Source organism: Mobula birostris, chromosome 4, assembly GCF_030028105.1.
Source record: "Mobula birostris isolate sMobBir1 chromosome 4, sMobBir1.hap1, whole genome shotgun sequence".
Lineage (NCBI taxonomy): Eukaryota > Metazoa > Chordata > Chondrichthyes > Myliobatiformes > Myliobatidae > Mobula > Mobula birostris.
The window spans coordinates 157217410-157237143 of NC_092373.1; the positions used below are offsets into that span (position 1 = coordinate 157217410).

The 19734-nt window shown below is 41.8% G+C and overlaps 2 protein-coding genes across 2 annotated transcripts in view; one reads left to right on the forward strand and one right to left on the reverse strand.

Moving 5' to 3' along the window:
• Positions 1-4599, forward strand: part of stx18 (syntaxin 18) — a 207307-nt gene extending 202708 nt beyond the window's left edge. The window contains exon 11 of the mRNA XM_072256300.1: positions 4096-4599. Coding sequence (XP_072112401.1) covers positions 4096-4191 — 96 coding nt within the window. The 3' untranslated portion in view covers positions 4192-4599. The remainder of the gene's footprint in view (positions 1-4095) is intronic.
• Positions 4600-5473: 874 nt separating this feature from the next.
• LOC140196054 (neuronal vesicle trafficking-associated protein 1-like) overlaps positions 5474-19734 on the reverse strand; it is a 118597-nt gene continuing 104336 nt past the window's right edge. The window contains exon 5 of the mRNA XM_072254762.1: positions 5474-7453. Coding sequence (XP_072110863.1) covers positions 7250-7453 — 204 coding nt within the window. The 3' untranslated portion in view covers positions 5474-7249. The remainder of the gene's footprint in view (positions 7454-19734) is intronic.

Consider the following 19734-nt stretch of genomic DNA (forward strand, 5'->3'; position numbering starts at 1 on the left):
AGGACTGTTTGGAGCCTTGAATCATGTTCTGGCACTCCTTCCGATTCCACCCGCCATCTTATTCTGGCTTCTGCCCTCTCTCTTTCTGGTCCTGATGAAGGGTCTTAGTCCAAAGCCGACTGTATATTCCCCTCCATAGATGCTGCCTAACGTGCCGAGTTCCTCCAGCCTTTTGTGGGTGCTGCTCAAGATTTCCGGCATCTGCAGAATCTCTTGTTCTATGAAAATAACCACAGGCAGAATTGAGGTGGTAGTGCTCACATAACTCTGATTCAGACTTGACTGACTACTAAGCACCTTTGGTTTAACTTGGCATAACTAGGTAAGCTAACTAAATAACTGAGCTTATCAACAGAGCAACATAAATAGGAATTCAGGATTCAGTACCTGCTTTGCTTTGAAGGCCAGTGCAGTGGTACACAAGTTACAGGTGCTGTCACACAGCTGCAGTGACCCAGGTTCATTCCTGACTTCAGATGCTGTGTGGAGTTTGCACGATCTTCCTGTGACACTGTGCGCTTCCTCCAACATTACAACAACGTCCCTAAGTTACCCCCAGTGTAAGTGGTAGCAGGAGAACCAGGACTTGTGAAAGAGAATAGGTTAGATAGGATTAATGGAGCAAATGACTTCCTTCTGTGTTGTAAGAAAATACATTGGATTATTTTTTCAATAATTGTTTTGAATTATTGGTACATTAAAGTTGAAAGGTGACAAATGAAGATAATGAAAGAGTGTGTGTGTGTGTGTGCAAAGACGTTGAACTTTAGGTCATCAGACACTCAGTAGTGTCTTCATGTTTCTACTAGATGGGAATCCCAGCTCACACTAATCCCCTCATAGTAATTGACATAAATATGCTTGAAGTACCTATTTCATTTTTAATCCACTGCCTATATACATCTTCTGTGCATTCATATTTCACAATAGTAGATTGCAACAATCCATTCCAAAATACATTGTAAAATTAATGCAGCTCTCGCTTTCCGTGGGAAAATTCCAGGGTAAAATTATCATCATTAACCTGTAATACAGTTTTTACCTGGAAATCGTATTGTGATCAATTCTCAGTGTAATTGGTACAATGTCTCACAGATCTATAGAAGGTATGTGGTACATATTTGTTAACAAATACCAATAAGCATTGAAGTGCAATGGCAGGCTGAAGCCACTGAATGTCACTGCTGAGCAAACTCATTATTCTTTCCCTGTAAGCATAAGCATATTTAAAAGGTTACAAATTGAAATATTAAAATTAAAGCTTATAGGGACATAACATTAGGCTTCTATATTTCTCTTAGACTTCTTCCGCCTCAGCTGATTGCAAAAATACCAGTTGTTCCCCAAATCCACTATCATCAGCACATTACAGGAAACAGCCTTCCCTCAAAGGACTCTGTCTACACTTCACGCTGCCTCGGTAAAGCAGCCAGTATGAGACCCCACCCATCTCATACATTCTCTCTTCTCCCCTCTGTCTTCGGGCGCCTGAAAACACATACCACTAGGCTTAAGGACTTTTGGTTTCTATCTTACTGTTATCACTCTTGACAGACCTCTTGTTTGATAAAATGGACTCTTGGCCTCACGGTCTACCTCGATACGATCTTACACATTGTTGTTTACCTGCACTGCAGTTTTTCAGTAGCCTTTACACTTTACTCTGCATTGTGCTCAGTACACTGTTTAATGATTTGAACTGTATAAACACTATGAAAGACTGATGCCAATTGATTACTAAGTTAGACCTGAGGCTCAAGCTGTTTGATGGGTTTACATTTTTTCACTGAGTCCTGCCAGGTCAGGCCAGAAGTCTACCCTTGCACGAGAATGTTGTTCCTACAACCACATTGGATCTAATTTGGAGCCTATGCACAGTTGAAGGGCTCAAGTCCATGGCCTCATTGGTTGCAACATCATTTTCTTTATGATTTGGCAAGGAAAGAACCACCTTGCTTTTACGCATTCCATCTCACCCCACTCACCCCCTCATTGAAATCAATAACAGCCAAAGCTGCCTTGCCCTTATAGAAAGGGTAAATAAGTACCTAATATCCCTGTCTCTGCAATGATAAATGTGAAGTAAAGTGTATGAGTGATAATAACCCATCCCATGCCCCTTCTCCCAACCAAACAGCAGCTGAAAGAGCTAAGCAGTTCACTGAGGTGACAGTGAGAGGTAATACAGCTGAGATAATTTCTCTACCTATTTTACCACTCCATCACTTGTCATCTTTCCTTTGACCCATACTTGCCCATGCCAATCAAAATGTACTTTTCCATTTTCCCAGCACTTGGCCCATACTCATTTAAATTCTTGTCCACATACTTCAATATATGTATTAATGTTCCTGCCTCAACAACTTCCTCAGGCAGCTGTTTTCATATATCTTCCACCCACTGTGTAAAACAAAAAATTATCAAACTTTTCACCTCTTACCTTAGAACTATGTGCCCCTCATGATTTTATAGACCTCTACAAGATAGCCCTTCTATGCTCCAAGAAGTATAGGCCCAGCCTGTCTAACTTCACCCTATATCAGTCCCTCGAGCCATAACCACATCCTTGTAAATCTTTTTTGCACTATTTTTCTAATTTAATCACATCCTTCCTAAGCTGAACACAATATTCCAAGTGTGGCCTCACTAATGCCTTGTGCATTTGCAACATAACTGCCCAAGTTCTGTATTCAGTGTTCTGAGTGTTGGGAGCCAGCATGCCAAAAGCCTGCATCATCCCCCTATCTACTTCTGACTCCCTTTAACGGAACTATGCACCTATACTCCAAGGTGCCTCTATTCTACAATATTACCTAATGTCCTTCCATTCGATGTAGAAGTATAGATTTGTAACACTTAGCACTTATTGGAATTAAATTTTATATTGCCATTCCTCAAACCAGTCAATGCAGGCCCCGCTGTAATTCTTGATACTCCTCTTTATTGTCCACAACATTACCTGTTTTAATATAATGTGCGTACTTACTAATTATTCCTCATTATTCAGCTCCATCTTGGGTACGAGCCTGCATAGTATCCAAGACATCTTCAAGGAATGGTGCCTCAGAAAGGCAGTGCCAATTATTAAGTACCCCATCACCCAGGACATGCCATCTTCTCATTGTACCATCGGGAAGGAGGTACAGAAGCCTTAAGCCTTAAGGATTCAGGAATAGCTTCCTCCCCACTGCCATCCAATTCCTAAATGGACAATGAACCCATGAACACTACCTCACTTTTTTCTTATATATTATTTCTGTTTTGCACTACTTTTAATCTATTTAATATACATATATATACTTATTGCAATTTACTTATTTTTTTCTATATTATCACGTATTGCATTGTACTGCTGCTAAGTTAACAAATTTCATGACACATACCAATGATAATAAACCTGATTCTGATTGAAATATTCTCATCCAAATCGTTAATATCGATAAGTAATAATGGCCCAACGCTGATCCCTGGAGCACACCACTAATCACAGACTTGCAGTCTGAGAAATATCCTTCCACTGCCACCTGCTGTTTCCTGCCTCTAGCCAAATATGTATTCAGTTTTCTATCTCTCCTTGGATGCTTGTGCTCATGGGAACATGAGCATCTGCAGATTCTCCTCCAAGTCAGTGCTGTCTTGGAAATAAAATGCCATCTTTTCATTGCTGTCATGTCTAAATCTTGGAGTTCCCCAACAAAATGTATTGAGGGAACCCATAACCAAAAGGACTGCTGCCATTAGAGAGTCTCATCATTACTTTCAAGGAAAATGAGAAATGGGTGATAAATGCTCATTCAATGTCAACACCTACATTACAACAAAATAAAATTATAAAATTATAAAGCTGGCTAATTCCTTCATACCGAGGTAAATCTGTTAGCTGGCCTTCCTCATTTCTTTTCCATTTACTCATTGCCCTGTTAGCCTCTCAGTCTCCCTCCTCTATTTTCGAAACAGATTAACAGGAGTAGAATCTACGTAATTGTAACAGAATAAGTTAATACCAGTGCCCATCACTTCTACTGGAAATATGTAATGGGCATCTATAATATTCAGAAATGATGCTTTGTAACTAAATATGTTATTCTCTTACAGGCAATAAAAAATAACGCTGGATTTCGTGTCTGGATCCTCTTCTTCCTAGTGATGTGTTCATTCTCTCTACTTTTCCTGGACTGGTATGACAGTTAGCAAATGGTGACAGTCAAGGTTTCTATTTTGCTGCATTTATTAAAACTTGAAGGAATTTATTGAAATTAATTAACATATCTTGCCCACAGGAGAATGCCTAATGCAAAATAGGCATCTTAAATCTGCACTTGCACTGTGGTGCAGCACGATTTTGCAATATTATTTAATTTAACTTGTTTGTAAATCGAGTATTTAGTGATAAACTTCAGTGACCATTCAAACAAAATTCTGCTAGAAAGCTAAAATACATGTTTTTTGTCATAGATCATGTATTGTTGTTATGTCAAATGATGGTGATTTATAATTCAAAAGCTTTGAAATAAACTCATTAATAGAAACATCAAGCAACACTCACTTGTGTGTTTTTCAATGTAGTACTTTTAGTGCCAGAGTTACAGTAAATGATGCATTGCTCCCACAATAAATAAATGAAGTTTTTGGTTTCTTTATAAAAAAGTATTTGTCATCAATAAAAGTAATGTGAAATTGCTAAAATCCAGATTCAATTTCTTTGAAAATAGAATACACTGATTTTTATCTTGTGCACTAGAAGAATGAAATTAGTACAGTAGCTCAGAGGTGTCATGCAGTAGAGACCATGAAAACAAATAGCTCAACATCTATACTTGGATATGTTAATGAGATATAATTTGAGCACTTGTTTCTGGAGAGTAGTTGCTGTGCAGAAACAACAATTCTCTTTTTCCGAAAGGGATAAATTCAATCAAGTTTCCAGATCAAAGTGATGAGCTAATTGACCTTCATTGGGTAGCAATGATTTTGTTGATTAACAGCAGTGCTGTCTTAGTCATAATGTCCTCCATGACCAGTTATCCAATTCACTTTATTAAGTTTGCACTCTACAAAGGTGTTTTCATCTTTGTTACTCAGCTAATAACCTTTAAGGTTATTGACTGGATCCATATTTTCAATGTGCTTAAACTAGTGGTTTCTAAAATGGCTACTTGTTTACTAAATGGTGGGTGGAAATGAAAAAGGATTTCAATGGCTGCATTAAAAGAGAAAACACAGCATAAGAACCAGAACTATATTAAAATAGAAAGCAAAGATTTTGTACAACCGTGAGGTCTATAATTCTTCAGGAGAGAATGAACTATAGCAGATTAAAAGGATATATTTATCAATTATTATGCAATTCTGAGTCAGACCCAAGCATTTTATTTATTATTATTACCTGCAGGAGTGATTGCAAACTTGGGGATGGAATGTGGGTGTTTGCTTTTCAAAAAAAAAAGAACAAAAACAACATTTTTTATTGGACTTTATTTTGTTTTATATAGTGCGTTAGTTACCCTCATTGCATCATTTTACATCCAATACAACATTTGCTCAGATGTATAAAACACATGGAGCTCTGTACAAACAGGACTTAACACCATAATCACTATATGACAAATATGGCACATGTTTTACAAAGCATGACATTTTGGCACTCATTTTAATTTGTTATGTCTGCATCTTTTTCCCTCCCTTTTTCTGCCATGTATTTTCCTCAACATCCAATGTGATTCTGAAGAAATCAGTCTCAAGCAGTCCACATCTAGTATTTTGGCACCTCTTCCTCTAAAGGCAAATGTGGCCGATCGGCTTCTGCACATTTAAAATATCAAAATAAAGGAACTATATAATTATTTGGGATGACAAAATGAAGTGCATAGTCCCCTCCTGAATTTAGGGGGCATCTAAAAAGATGAAAATAAAGGAAATACTATTAAATCCAAATTATGTTTCAGGATCATGTAAAGCAAAGTGTAAATTGTGTTTTATTTATAAAACATTATGCACAAGTGCTGATGAAACATAAATATTTAATGTCCAGATACTGTGTTTCATATGCATTGGCAAAAGGCTTTTTTTTAAATATGTCTGATATAATGTAATTCTCAGACATCAAAAATACTAATGATTCATTTGTACTTTCTTTTATATACACAATTTTGATTTCTGTTAATGATAACAGAGATGCTTAATTAAATCCATTCTGCTGAATCTCTTTCTGGGGAAGAGGATGCAGGGAAGAAAGAATATTTAAGTACTATTAAAATCCTACACATTCTATGTATTCTCATTATTTTTAGAAATAGCTGCTTAGAAGGACTCCAAGAATGGCAAGGTCTAAACCATTTTTTAATATATAAAATCGTTATTTTCTTCAAAATATGGGATAGATGGTATATTCTTTGCCTAACAAATGAGGCAAATTGATTTTTTTATTTTCATAACTGTTGGAGCAGAACAGCAAATGTAGAAATCCTTCACAGTTGCAGCCTTTACAAATCCTAGTTGATTAAATGAGAGCTCTACTTTGCCAGAAGTTAATGCACTCTTTACAACTTTCACTCTAGCCCAACTTGAAACTAAGGTGGTAGAACTAACCTGTTTTACTTCAAGACCATAGCTTGTGACTGGGACCCAACTGTTAAATGTGTTTATCCATAAACTAACTGTAACCAATAATCTATACTCTAAATGAAAAGTCATCAACATCACTGTATCAGACAATAGATTCCCCTATAAAATCTTTTGGCGCTTCCACTTTCAATTTTAACTGTTGTTTAACACTGAAGTGCAGTAATATTTCACTGTATCTGCAGATTTTAAAAGTTCGAGAATCTTGTTGTTCCAACATACCTAATTACCAAAGTACTCATTAATCACCAAATAAGTTTTATTTTAGAGAATACTCTGCTTTTTAAAAAAGGGCATGGGTGACTGGATTTTCAAAAGATCTATCCACAGAATCAGAATATGGAGCAGGTCTTTCTCTTACTTACTTTCACATCCACAACCTGAGATTATTAAAAGTACAGCAATCCTAGCTGATCTAATCAAATGAGACAAGCATGCCACCTTGGAAAGAATTTCATTAACACTTACAAATAACATGAACAGAATGAAGAGGAATGGAAGAAAAACCAAGCTGGATCAAATTAACAAGTTCTCTTCCATAACTTACTAATGTCAGTGCCTTGTACATTAAGCAGCTAAAGTTGGTTCCTGTATTGGTTTGCAAGGAACCGAGGGTCAAATCGGGCGTTTACTCAGTGGTTTTGCTAGCATCTTCACTTTCCTTCCCCAGCACTTTCTCTTCAGAGAGTGTAGCCAGCCAGGGTGAAACCGAGCGTGAAATGGTCTGTTTTGCTAAGTTATAGTGGTTAATGACAGTGTAAAATCTTCCCCGAGTAGCAGAATCTTGCTCCGAGTAATAGGTCTCCAAACCAACTGGAATGCAGCGATTATGCTAGAGAAAAGGAAACAAAACAATACCCAGTGTTTATCCACAGGCTGCTAGTAGCAGAAATTATTTGCAATGAGAAATATACATAATTCAGCTTTCATCAAGATATTATGTTTACCATAATGAAACATGTATAACTCTTTATCGTCATCTTCGTTAACTAATATGAATTTTCAGAAACAACAGAGTTCTGGGAATGCTTAGCAAGTCAGGCAGCATCAATGGGGAGAGAAACAGACTTGCTAGTCAAGGATTCTTCATTGCGATACGAAAGTAAATATATTACTTAAATTATTTTATTTTTATTACATTTATATATACGAAATTTTAATGTGTGTGCAGTATGACCTTATATTTTCACTTTGCTGATTCTGATGTAGAATTTTTGGTCTGCAAGATCAACTGTTTAATAGTGCCCTCATCTGCTTAGTTCTTCAAACATTAAGCATCCTGTTTTTGTTTCCTCAATTCCATCATCTGCATTTTTTTATCCTGGGTGTGGGGGGGTGTTGTGGGGAAGATGGTTTCAGAACTTGGGCTTATTGAAAGGATGAAGATTATTGGGCCCTCATTTCCAGCTACTGAAATAACTCTGGAATGAACACCGCTCCCCTCCCTCCTTCACCATTCCCCATCCCCTTTTCCCTCTCTCACCTTATTTCTTTGCCTGTTCACTACCTCCTTCTGATGCTCCTCTCCCCTTTCCTTTCTTCCATGGCCTTCTGTTCCCTCCTATGGGACTCCCCCTTCTCTGGCCCTGTATCTCTTTCACCAATCAACTTCCCAGCTCTTTACTTCATCCCTCCCCCTCTCAGTTTCACCTATCACCGTGTGTTTCTCTCTCCCCTCCCCCACCTTTTAATTAACTCCTCATATTTTTTTCTCCAGTCCTGCCGAAGGGTCTCAGCCCGAAACGTCAACTGTACTTTTATCCATAGATGCTGCCTGACCTGCTGAGCTCCTCCAGCATTTTCTGTGTGGTGCTTCGATTTCCAGTATCTGCAGATTTTCTCTTGTCTGGAATGAGTCTTATTGGAGTGATCCTTTGGTACAGAGGTGGCAATCCATTACAAAAGAAATAATTTACTTGACTCTCAGGCCATTTTTCTTCTATTCTGTTCGTATTTTTTGTGAGTGTTGATTAAGCTCTTTCCAAGGTTATCTAAATTTGAGATAAAGAGATTGTCTTTAAAGGACAAATGGACCTAGACTCTGTAGAGCTAAGGAGAATAAGATATGATCACATTGAGGCAGATAAGAGTCAAAGGGGGGTGGGGGGTTGATAGGATAGATGATATCTGGATGGCTTGTCTCTTGGTATCTTAGAACCAGGATCCACTGTCCCAGAATAAGAAATTGACCACTTAATATTGAAAATAGGAATTTCTTAGAAACACAAGAGATTCTATAAATGCTGGAAATCCAGGGCAACTCACACAAAATGCTGGAGGAAATTAGCTCAATCAGAATCTTTGGAAATGATTAAACAGTTAGCATTTTGGGCCAAGACCCTTGACTGTTTATTACTTTCTATAGATGCAGCCTGACTTTGAGTTCCATCATCATTTTGTGTGTGAAACTTCTCAGGCAAGATGGGTGGGTGGGGAAGGGGATGGTTATGAATCTTTGGAATTCTCTATCCCAGACAGCTGTATATTCCGAGGCTGCTTTCCTTCTCAGATGCCTGTGCATTTAAGATATTATCTGTATACAAGGTCAAGGTGGAAGTATTTGAACTGCCGAAGAGACAAGGGCTATAAGGTTCGGGTAGAAGTTGAGACAAAGATTAACCAGAGATCTTGCCGAATGATGGATCTATTCAATATATTCCAACTGGGCTTGAGACCTATTATTCAGAGCAAAATTCTGCTTCTCAAGGAAGATCTTATAATGTCAATGACATAGCAACTTTGAGAGGTGCCTATTTCATGTTCATACCTTGTTGCACTACAAACTTCAGTATCATTCCAATTATTATTTTCAACTTGTTTCCTTCTATCAAGCGTTAAGAAAATTTAAGGAGACAGCTGAATAAGTTTTTTTTTAGACCAGCATTCTGTCCTTTTTTAAGTGGGCTCTTGTGGGTCTCTTTGTTTTGTTTCTACCTGTTAGGAGACTAACTCAAGGTTGTATAGCATATACATACTTTGATAACAAATGTAGATTTAGTTAATATAGTATTTCTTACACCCAAATAGAATTGGAAGTCTCCTGGATAGAATCAATCTATCATCCAAATGCCAAAATGCAAAATTAACCTCAGTTTTTGACAATTCCTAAGCAAGAGTGATTTCAAAAGTTTGATCGCTATTAAACTGATGCAAAGCCATTGCCCAAAACGTGTGAATCTCTATCTCATGCCCAATTCACTCATCCTGCTCACCTTGCATTTTTTAACAGTCCCATGTCACAGAACCCCTCTTAAATTCACTTATTTCCATTCATGTCAGGACCATCTAAGACCTAGAAAATCCCTTTCCAACGAAGATTGAGCACTGGTTTTGCCTGCACGAATATAATGATCATGGTAATTCAGGGCAGAGCATTGCTGCTACCTCACAGCTCGAGCACCCTGGATTGGATCCTAACTGCAGGTGCTGTCTGTGAGGCGTTTCACCATTATCCCTGTCATCAGCAGCACATTGCTCCTGCTGCCGCCCCAGTGTGTAACTGAGTGGTAGAATCCAGCAGAAGTTCATGGAATGTGGAGAGGATAAAGTGAGATTAGAACAGAATTAGCATCAATGAGTGCTTGATGACTGGCATGAACTTCAGGGGTCAAAGGGCCTGTTCCCATGCTATATGTATGACAAATACAGGTTTCTTGTATAAATTAGTCACAGAATAGCACTATTCACTGAATTAAACAGTGGAGGATTTCAGCTGTAAGGGGAATGACTATATCTGAATTAAAGTAACAAGCTTCTATTGTTCTATTTTAAATTTTGGCTGTTCAAATGGATGGCTCTTATTTTTATACATTCTGTATCTTCAGATTTGTAAAATATTGTCCTGTCCAGTCTTATGTTATCCCCAGGGATGCTAGATGACTTGCTTCCACTCTAGTTCTGTGCTTTGAAGAGGCTGATGAAGTTAAAGTGGGACCTGCTGACTCTGCAGCAGGTGCATTGGTTATTTATGCACTCCTGACATTTGCAGTTGCTTCCATGTGCTCCAGAACCAGAGACCTGACATGCTCAGCACCTTTTTGGGTGCTCTTTTCCTGTTTTGAGTGATTATGAACCCTTGTTCTCATAAGCTGGTGAGGATGTTACATTTTCTTTCGAAGGACACTTTGAGATTCTCCAGAAAGCATTTTCTCTATCCTGCTTGCTTCTTGTCATGACACCTCGGATGAAAGTGCTGATTTCTGGAGTCAGGTATATGGACCATCTGTTCCCCACCCACCGTAGGTGTCGCTGTGTGAACAGTGGCACAGTGCTGGTGAAGTTGCTGATATTGTTCTATCTCTCCTGACAATTCAGTTGGAAGATTTTGTATAGGCAATGTTGGTAGTTTTTGTTGAGAGCTTTGAGGTGTTATTCATAAATGATCTGTACTCCAAAGCATAGAGGTACTCTCCTGCTTCAAGCAGGCTTCAGTGAAACTGGTGCCTAAGAACATGATAACCTGCCTCAAAGATTATCAAAAGGTAGCACTTACATCCACTGTGATGAAATGCTTTGAGAGGTTGATGATGAAACATATGAACTCCTGACTGAGAAGCATCTTAGATCTGCTCCAATCTGCCTACTGTCACAGCAGGACAACAGCAGGTGCCATTTCATTGGCTCGTCACTCAATCCTGGAATACCTGCAAAGCGAAGGTGCATATGCCAGGATGCTCTTCACTGACTACAGCTCAGCATTCAGTACTATCATTCCCTCAAAACTAATCCATGAGGTTCAAGACCTAGGCCTCTATACTTCCTTGTGCAACTGGATCTTCAATTTCCTCACCCAGTCAGTTTGGATAGGCAACATCTCCACAATCTCCATTAATGCAGATGCACCAGAAGGCCCCCTGCTCTGCTCTCTTTATACTTATTACTGTGAGGCTAAGCACAGCTTTACTACCATATCTCAGTATGCCAACAACACCACTGCCATTGGCCAAATTAAAGGTGGTAACGAATTATCATATAATATAGGAGGGAGATTGAAAATCTGGCTGAATAGTACCACAACAACCTCTCACTCAATGCCAGCAAGAACAAGGAGCTGATTATTGACTTCAGGAGGAGGAACCCAGAGGTCCATGAGCCAGTACTCATCAGGGGATTAGAGGTGGAGAGCATCAGCAATTTTAAATTCCTCAGTGTTATCATTTCAGAGGATCTGTCCCATGTCCAGCATATGTACCATTATGAGGAAAGCAGGGCAGCGCCTCTACTTTCTTAGGACTTCACGAACGTTCAGCATGACATCTAAAACTCAGACAAACTTCTATAGATGTGTGGTGGAGAGCATATTGACTGGTTGCATCACAGCCTGGTATGGAAACACTAACCCCCTTGAACAGAAAAGCCTACTGTCACGCAGGTGAGAAACTGCTAGAAAGTCCAGCAATCTAATGAACTGAGACGGCACGAGCTGGAAAGTCACCATGGTAACAGCTCAGAGCAGTTGAGCTAACGGATGCTGGAATTTTGGATGGATTATAAAAAGTTGATCCTTCGGTCTGATAACGGCAGAGGAGACACGACACGGGAGAACTGCGGAAGCTACCCGAGAAACTACTGGTGGAGTTTAAGACCACCACGAGGGTGGAGGCCATGGACCGATTAATTTCGACCCGTGATTACCAGTGCGGGTAAGGGCTTGCTTGTGGGGGTCTGCTGGTGGTGAACCCGTGCCGTGGGTTAGTAGACCGTTCCCTAGAAGGGGCTCTGCCCATCTGTGTCTGAAGGGGTCACACGAAGTGACTCCGAAGACTTCGGAAGCAAGAACAACTAAAGCTGCTGACTTGAACATCAACTCAATTAACTCTCTCTCTCTCTCCATCAATTCAACTCGACACAACACAAAGTGAACTGAACTGCTTAAACTTACCTGACACCGTAAGACTGATATCTACCTCCTGGACTATTATTTTTGTATCCACACACACATTTACGGATATATATATATAAAATAGTTTATAACCTGTATTGTATTATTCAGTTTAATGATATTAATTTGTAGTAGTAATAAACATAGTCTTAATTTATAGTAAACCAGACTCCAGATGTGTTCCATTTCTGCTGGTCCTTTTCAACCTGTCACAGGGTTCGTGACAAAAATTGGGGCCTGCATCCGGGATCTGAACAAATTTGGTTGGAGCCACTTTTCGAAATTGTGTGGGGGCTCGTCTTGATTGGGGAAATCCCTTGTAATTAATCTGTGTGTGGAAAACAGCAGAAATGGAGGCTAGTGAATTTATAGAGAACCCTACTCCTCTGTTTTTGAGGAGTGCCAGAAAGGAGGTTCTATGTGACATTGCTAAGAAATGGAACTTTCCGGAATACAGAAGAGTATGACGAAGGCAGGAATTCAGAGGAAAATAGCTGAATATTGTGTTGAGCAAGAGTTATTTGAGGAGGAGTCACTACAGGAGTTTCCGATAGGTGATGAGGAGACCCTGTTATGACTAGAACAATTAAGAATGGAGAGACTTAAGGTCGAGGCTGCAGAGGCAGAAAAACCGAGGGAGTTTGAGAGGGAGATGCGGCGTCAGGAGGGTCAAGTGTCAGGCTGTGGTGGCGAGAGGGGTGTATCAATTAATGTCAGTCAGGTAATTGGTACCTCCGTTTGCTGAAGACGTTGATAGGTATTTCCTATATTTTGAGAAAGTGGCTCAGAACAGGAAGTGGCCGAGGGAGGACTGGGCAATATTGCTGCAAAGTGTGTTAAAAGGGAAGGCGCAGCAAGCATATTCTGCCTTATCTGTGACCGAGTCAACTAATTATGATACTGTGAAGGAGGCTGTGCTTAAGGTCTATGAAATGGTGCCAGAAGCGTACCGACAGAAGTTTCGGGGTTTGAGGAAGTCTAGGAACCAGACATAGATGGCATTTGCCCATGAAAAGGAGAGGTACTTTGATTGGTGGTGTGCCTCGAAAGAGGTAGACGAGGACTACCACAAAGTGAGACAGCTGATGCTGATTGAGGAATTTAAAGTGTGTCCCTAGTGAGATATGGACATACGCAGAAGAGAAAGAAGTTGAGACCCTTTCCGTGGCCACTAGGTTAGCGGGTAAGTTTACCCTGACTCAGAAGATTAAGTTTTTCCCAAGCAAGGGTTATCAGAAGAGTTACCGGGATAAACCGCCGAGTAAAACAGGAAACAAGGCAGGGGCTAGTGACAGAGGTAAAGAGGAGGGGAAACCGACCAAAAATAAGTTTTCCAGTTTTACCTGTTACTACTGCAGAAAGCCTGGCCATGTGGCGTCTACCTGTCTTATTCGGAAGAAAGAAATGGGAAAGGAGAAGGGGAAAACCCCCTACGTGTGTGCGCCGGCGGCTGAGACCACACGAAGGAAGGTGGGGTCTGGCCGAATTCAGGAGGGGATTGAGTGGTTTATTATCAAGGGATTTGTGTCTGTGAAGGAGGGGCCACCCCTAGTTCCAGTGAGAATCTGGCACGATACTGGAGCCTTTCAGTCACTGATATTAAGTGATGTCTTAGAATTTGGTGACGAGACAAAAACGGATCAAGTGAATACTCTGGAAGGTATTGGCAAAGGAACAGAGGTCGTGCCTTTGCACAGAATAATTTTGAATTGTGACTTAGTATCTGGACCAGTTGAGATAGGGATACGACCTAAATTACCGATAGCTAACGTGGACGTCTTGTTGGGAAATGACCTGGCAGGAAAAGATGTATACCCAGGGTTACAGCTAACAAGCTGGCCTGCTGTTAGCGAGACAAGTGCAGACAGTGAACTTTATCCCGCATGCACGGTCACAAGAAGTATGACAAGGAAGGCTGCAGAAGTGAAGCGATCTGGACGGGAGGGGTCAGGTGCCCGCGATAGCAAAGACAAGGGTACGGATCCTACTGACTTATCTGAAACTTTTCTACTGTCTGTGTTCGACCAGGACCCAGGTAGTGAGGCAGATAAGAGGGGTTTGTCATTGTCCAGGCGGAAGCTTGTGGAAGAGCAGGATAGGGATCCTGAAACTGCAGTTTTAAAAGAGACAGCTCTTTCTAAGGATGAAATTCAGAGGGAGACAATGGGTTACTATCTGAAGGACGGGGTATTAATAAGAAAGTGGAGGCTACCGACAGTACCTGCCGATGAGGATTGGGCCGTGGTGCACCAGGTGGTGGTTCCGAAGGATTACCGTACAGAAATTTTAAAGATGGCTCATACAATGCCTTTAGGGAGACATCTTGGAGTTAGAAAGACAGGGCACAAGTTTATGAAAGAATTTCATTGGCCGGGTATAAGAAAGGATGTGCCGGTTTTTTGTAAAACTTGTCACACGTCAAGTGGTAGGAAACCGAATCAGACTATTCCAAAAGCACCATTTTGCCCCATACCAGCTTTTGGCGAACCTTTCTCCTGGGTCATTGTGGATTGTGTTGCCCCACTGCCAAAGACTGCAGGTGGCCACCAATACTTGTTAACCATTATGTGCGCTGCCTCTAGGTTCCCAGAAGCAATACCCCTCAGGAACCTAAAGGCTAAAACAGTGGTGAAGGCACTTATTAAGTCTTCACATTAGTGGGTCTGCCCAAGGAGATACAATCGGATCAGGGCAGTAATTTTACATCGGGTGTATTCCAACAGATAGTTACGGAACACTCACAACACGCTGGAGGAACTCAGCAGGTCAGGCAGCATCCGTGGAAACGATCAGTCAACATTTCGGGCTGGAACCCTTTGTCAGGACTGTAGAGGGAAGGGTGGGGGGAGGGTGGGAAGGGGAAGGCTGGTACGTTCCAGGTGAAAAACCAGTAAGGGGAAAGATAAAGGGGTGGAGGAGGAGAAGCAGGGAGGTGATAGGCAGGAAAGGTGAAGAAGGAATAGGGGAAAACACAATGGGTAGTAGAAGGAGGCAGAACCATGAGGGAGGTGATAGGCAGCTGGGGGAGGGGGCAGAGTGACATAGGGATAGAGGAAGGGAGGGGGAGGGAATTACCGGAAGTTGGAGAATTCTATGTTCATACCAAGGGGCTGGAAACTACCTAGATGGTATATGAGGTCTTGCTCCTCCAACCTGAGTTTAGCCTCATCATGGCAGTAGAGGAGGTCATGTATGGACATATCTGAATGGGAGTGGGAAGCAGAGTTGAAGTGGGTGGTTACTGGGAGATCCTGTCTGTTTTGGCGGACGAAGCGGAGGTGCTCGACGAAGCAGTCCCCCAATCTGCGTCGGGTTTCACTGATGTAGAGGAGGCCACACCGGATGCAATAGATGACCCCAACAGACTCACAAGTGAAGTGTTCCCTCACATGGAAGGACCGTTTGGGGCCCTGAATGGTGGCAAGAGGGGTGGTGTAGGGACAGGTGTAGCACTTGCGCTTACAGGGATAAGTGCCGGGTGGGAGTTCCGTGGGGAGGGACGTGTGGATCAGGGAGTCGCGGAGGGACCGATCCCTGCAGAAAGCGGAGTGGGGTGGAGAGGGAAAGATATGCTTAGTGGTGGGATCCTGTTGAAGTTGTGGAGGATAATGAGCTGGATCCGGAGGCTGGTGGGGTGGTAGGTGAGGACAAGGGGAACTCCGTCCCTGTTGTGGTGGCAGGAGGATGGGGTGAGGGCCAAAGTGCGGGAAATGGAGGAGAGGTGGGTGAGGGCATCATTGATGACAGCAGAACGGAAACCACGATCCTTAAAAAAAAGGACGTTTGAGATGTCCTGTAACGGAAAACCTCATCCTCAGAGCAGATGCAGCAGAGACGGAGGAACTGGGAATAGGGAATGGTATTTTTGCACGTGGCGGGTTGGGAAGAGGTATAGTCGAGGTAGTTATGAGAGTCAGTGGGCTTGTAGAAGATGTCAGTGGACAGTCTGTCTCCAGAGATGGAGACCGAGAGATCGAGAAATGGGAGAGAAGAGTCCGAGATAGACCAAGTGAATTTGAGGGCTGGGTGGAAGTTAGAAGTAAAGTCGATGAAATTGACGAGCTCAGCATGGGTGCAGGAAGCAGCACCAATGTAGTCCTCATGGTGCAGGAAGCAGCACCAATGTAGTCCTCAGTGTGCTGAAGGAAAAATTGGGGAGCAGTACCAGAATAGGTTTGAAGCACAGTTGACCAAGTGAATTTGAGGGCTGGGTGGAAGATAGTTATGGAACTGGGAGCAAAACAAATTTTGTCCATGGCATATCATCCCCAATCCCAGGGAGCGATAGAGAGGTTTCACTCTACCCTCAAAACCATGATTAAAACATGCTGTATGGAAAACAAAAAACATTGAGATGAGAGTATACCTTTACTCCTATTTGCAATAAGAGATTCGATCCAGGAATCGTTGGGGTTCAGTCCGTTTGAGCTTGTGTTCGGTCATAGGCCTCGAGGACCTTTGACCTTACTGAGAGAGCAATGGTCTGATAAGGAAGTGCGAATTGGTGTATCGGATTATATCTTAGAGTTTTGAGACAGGCTGAGCAGGGCTTGTGACCTTGCAAAACACAATCTCCAAGACTCCCAGGCTGATATGAAGCGCTGGTATGACAGACAGGCGAAGGAGCGAAGCTATGAGGTTGGAGATAAGGTCTTGGGGAAAATTGATGAGCTGAACTATGTTATCAGGACACCTGGTAGGAGAAAGACCACTCAATTAGTGCATGTGAACCTAATCAAACCTTATTTTGATTCTAAATCCATATCAGTTGGGGTCACGACCAAACAAGACCCAGCTGCAAAGACAAGCCCAGAGATAACAGGGGAGTGTAATGAGCAGTGTCTGGTTTCAGCTCGACTCAAGAATGCTAGTGTTTTGGAGAACACAGACAGTAAAATTAACCACCTGGAACCGAAACAACAGCAACAGATAAAGGAGCTAATTGGCAAATGTTCCGATCTATTCCCAGACACACCGAGGCAGTGTAGTATAGCTACCCATGATGTCATTGTGGGGCAGGCTGATCCAGTGAAACAGCACCCCTACAGGATGAATTTAGAACGTAGTAAAGTAGTGGAACAGGAAATCGAATATATGTTGGGCAATGGTATGATCAGGCCATCCACCTCTGCGTGGGCTTCACCGTGCATGATAGTTCCCAAGCCCAATGGTACAATTAGATTTTGCACAGATTATAGAAAAGTCAATGCAATAACAAAAACAGATGCTTACCCTATTCCCAGGATAGATGACTGCATCGATAGGGTGGGAAAGGCTAAGTACCTAACAAAAATTGACCTGCTAAAAGGGTACTGGTGTGTTCCCTTAACCGATAGGGCTCGAGAGATATCGGCATCTGTCACCCCCTCGGGGTTGTATGAGTATAATGTGATGCCTTTCGGATTGAAGAATGCCCTTGCGATATTCCAACGTATGATAAACTCTGTGATTCAAGGCTTGAAGAATACTGGGGCATACATTGACGATTTAGTAGTATGGAACGACATGTGGGAGGAACACATTGTAACAGTAGAGAAATTAATTGATCGGCTCTCCAAAGCTAATCTGACAGTGAACCTTGCCAAGAGTGAGTTTGGTCATGCCAGTGTCACATATCTTGGTTACGTAGTGGGCCAGGGTCAACTGGCTCCTGTGAAAGGGAAAGTTCAGGCTATCACTGATGGACCCATTCCAACGGGTAGGACAGCATTAAGGAGGATTCCGTTCTCCCTGGTGATGGGACGCTAGCGATGAAGCTGCAGGGGTGGTGCTATTACAGACGGGAGATGATGGTATTGAACATCCGGTGGCATACTTTTCCAAAAAGTTTAATGTGCACCGGAAAAATTACTCGACAATAGAAAAGAAATTGCTGTCCCTCATTTTTGCATTACAACATTTCAAGGTTTACGTTAGTCCTGCACAAAAGCCGTTAGTGGTGTACAATGACCACAACCCTTTGGTGTTTTTAGATAAGATTAAAGATCAAAATCGGCGTTTATTAAACTGGAGCCTGTGTTTACAGCAGTTTGATATCGAGATAAGACACTTAAGGGGTACGGACAATGTCATCGTGGATTGTCTATCCCGCTGTTAAAAATGCTGACGAACTGTGTAAATACTTAGTGTACACTCTATGAGGTAGAATGTAGTGCCTGGTGTGTAGAATCTGTGAGTGAGCAAAATTTTGCTCAAAGATCAAAATTTTCCCAAAGGAGGAAAGTGTCACGCAGGTGAGAAACTGCTAGAAAGTTCAGCAGTCTAATGAACTGAGACGGCGCAAGCTAAGACACGAGCTGGGAAGTCACCATGGTAACAGCTCAGAGTGATTGAGCTAACGGATGCTGGAATTTTGGATGGATTATAAAAAGTTGAACCTTCGGTCTGATAATGGCAGAGGAGACACGACACGAGAGAACTGCGGAAGCTACCAGAGAAACTACTGGTGGAGTTTAAGACCACCACGAGGGTGGAGGCCACGGGCTGATTAATTTCGACCCGTGATTACCAGTGCGGGAAAGAGCTTGCTTGTGGGGGTCTGCTGGTGGTGAACCCATGCCGTGGGTTAGTAGACCGTTCCCTAGAAGGGGCTCTGTCCATCTGTGTCTGTGTGGGGGTCACACAAAGTGACTCTGAAGACTTCGGAAGCAAGAACAGCTAAAGCTGCCAACTTGAACAGCAACTCAATTCTCTCTCTCTCTCTCTCTCTCTCTCTCTCTCTCTCTCTCTCTCTCTCTCTCTCTCTCTCCATCAATTCAACTCGACGCAACACAAAGTGAACTGAACTGCTTAAACTTACCTGACACCGAAAGACTGATATCTACTTCCTGGACTATTATTTTTGTATCCACACACTCATTTACGGATATATATATATATATAATAGTTTATAACCTGTATTGTATTATTCGGTTTAATGACATTAATTCGTAGTAGTAACAAATATAGTCTTAATTTATAGTAAACCAGACTCCAGGTGTGTTCCATTTCTGCTGGTCCTTTTCAACCCATCACAGGGTTCGTGACACTACCAAAAGTAGTGGATATAGTCCTGTACATTACAGGTAAAACCCTCCCTTCTCACCATTGAGCAAATCTTCATGGAGCGCTGTTGCAGAAAACGGCATCTACCATCTAGGCCATGCTCCTCTCGCCAACAGGAACACACACCACCAAGTTCGGGCACAGCTATTACCCCTCAATCATCAGACTCCTGAACCAGAGGGGATAAC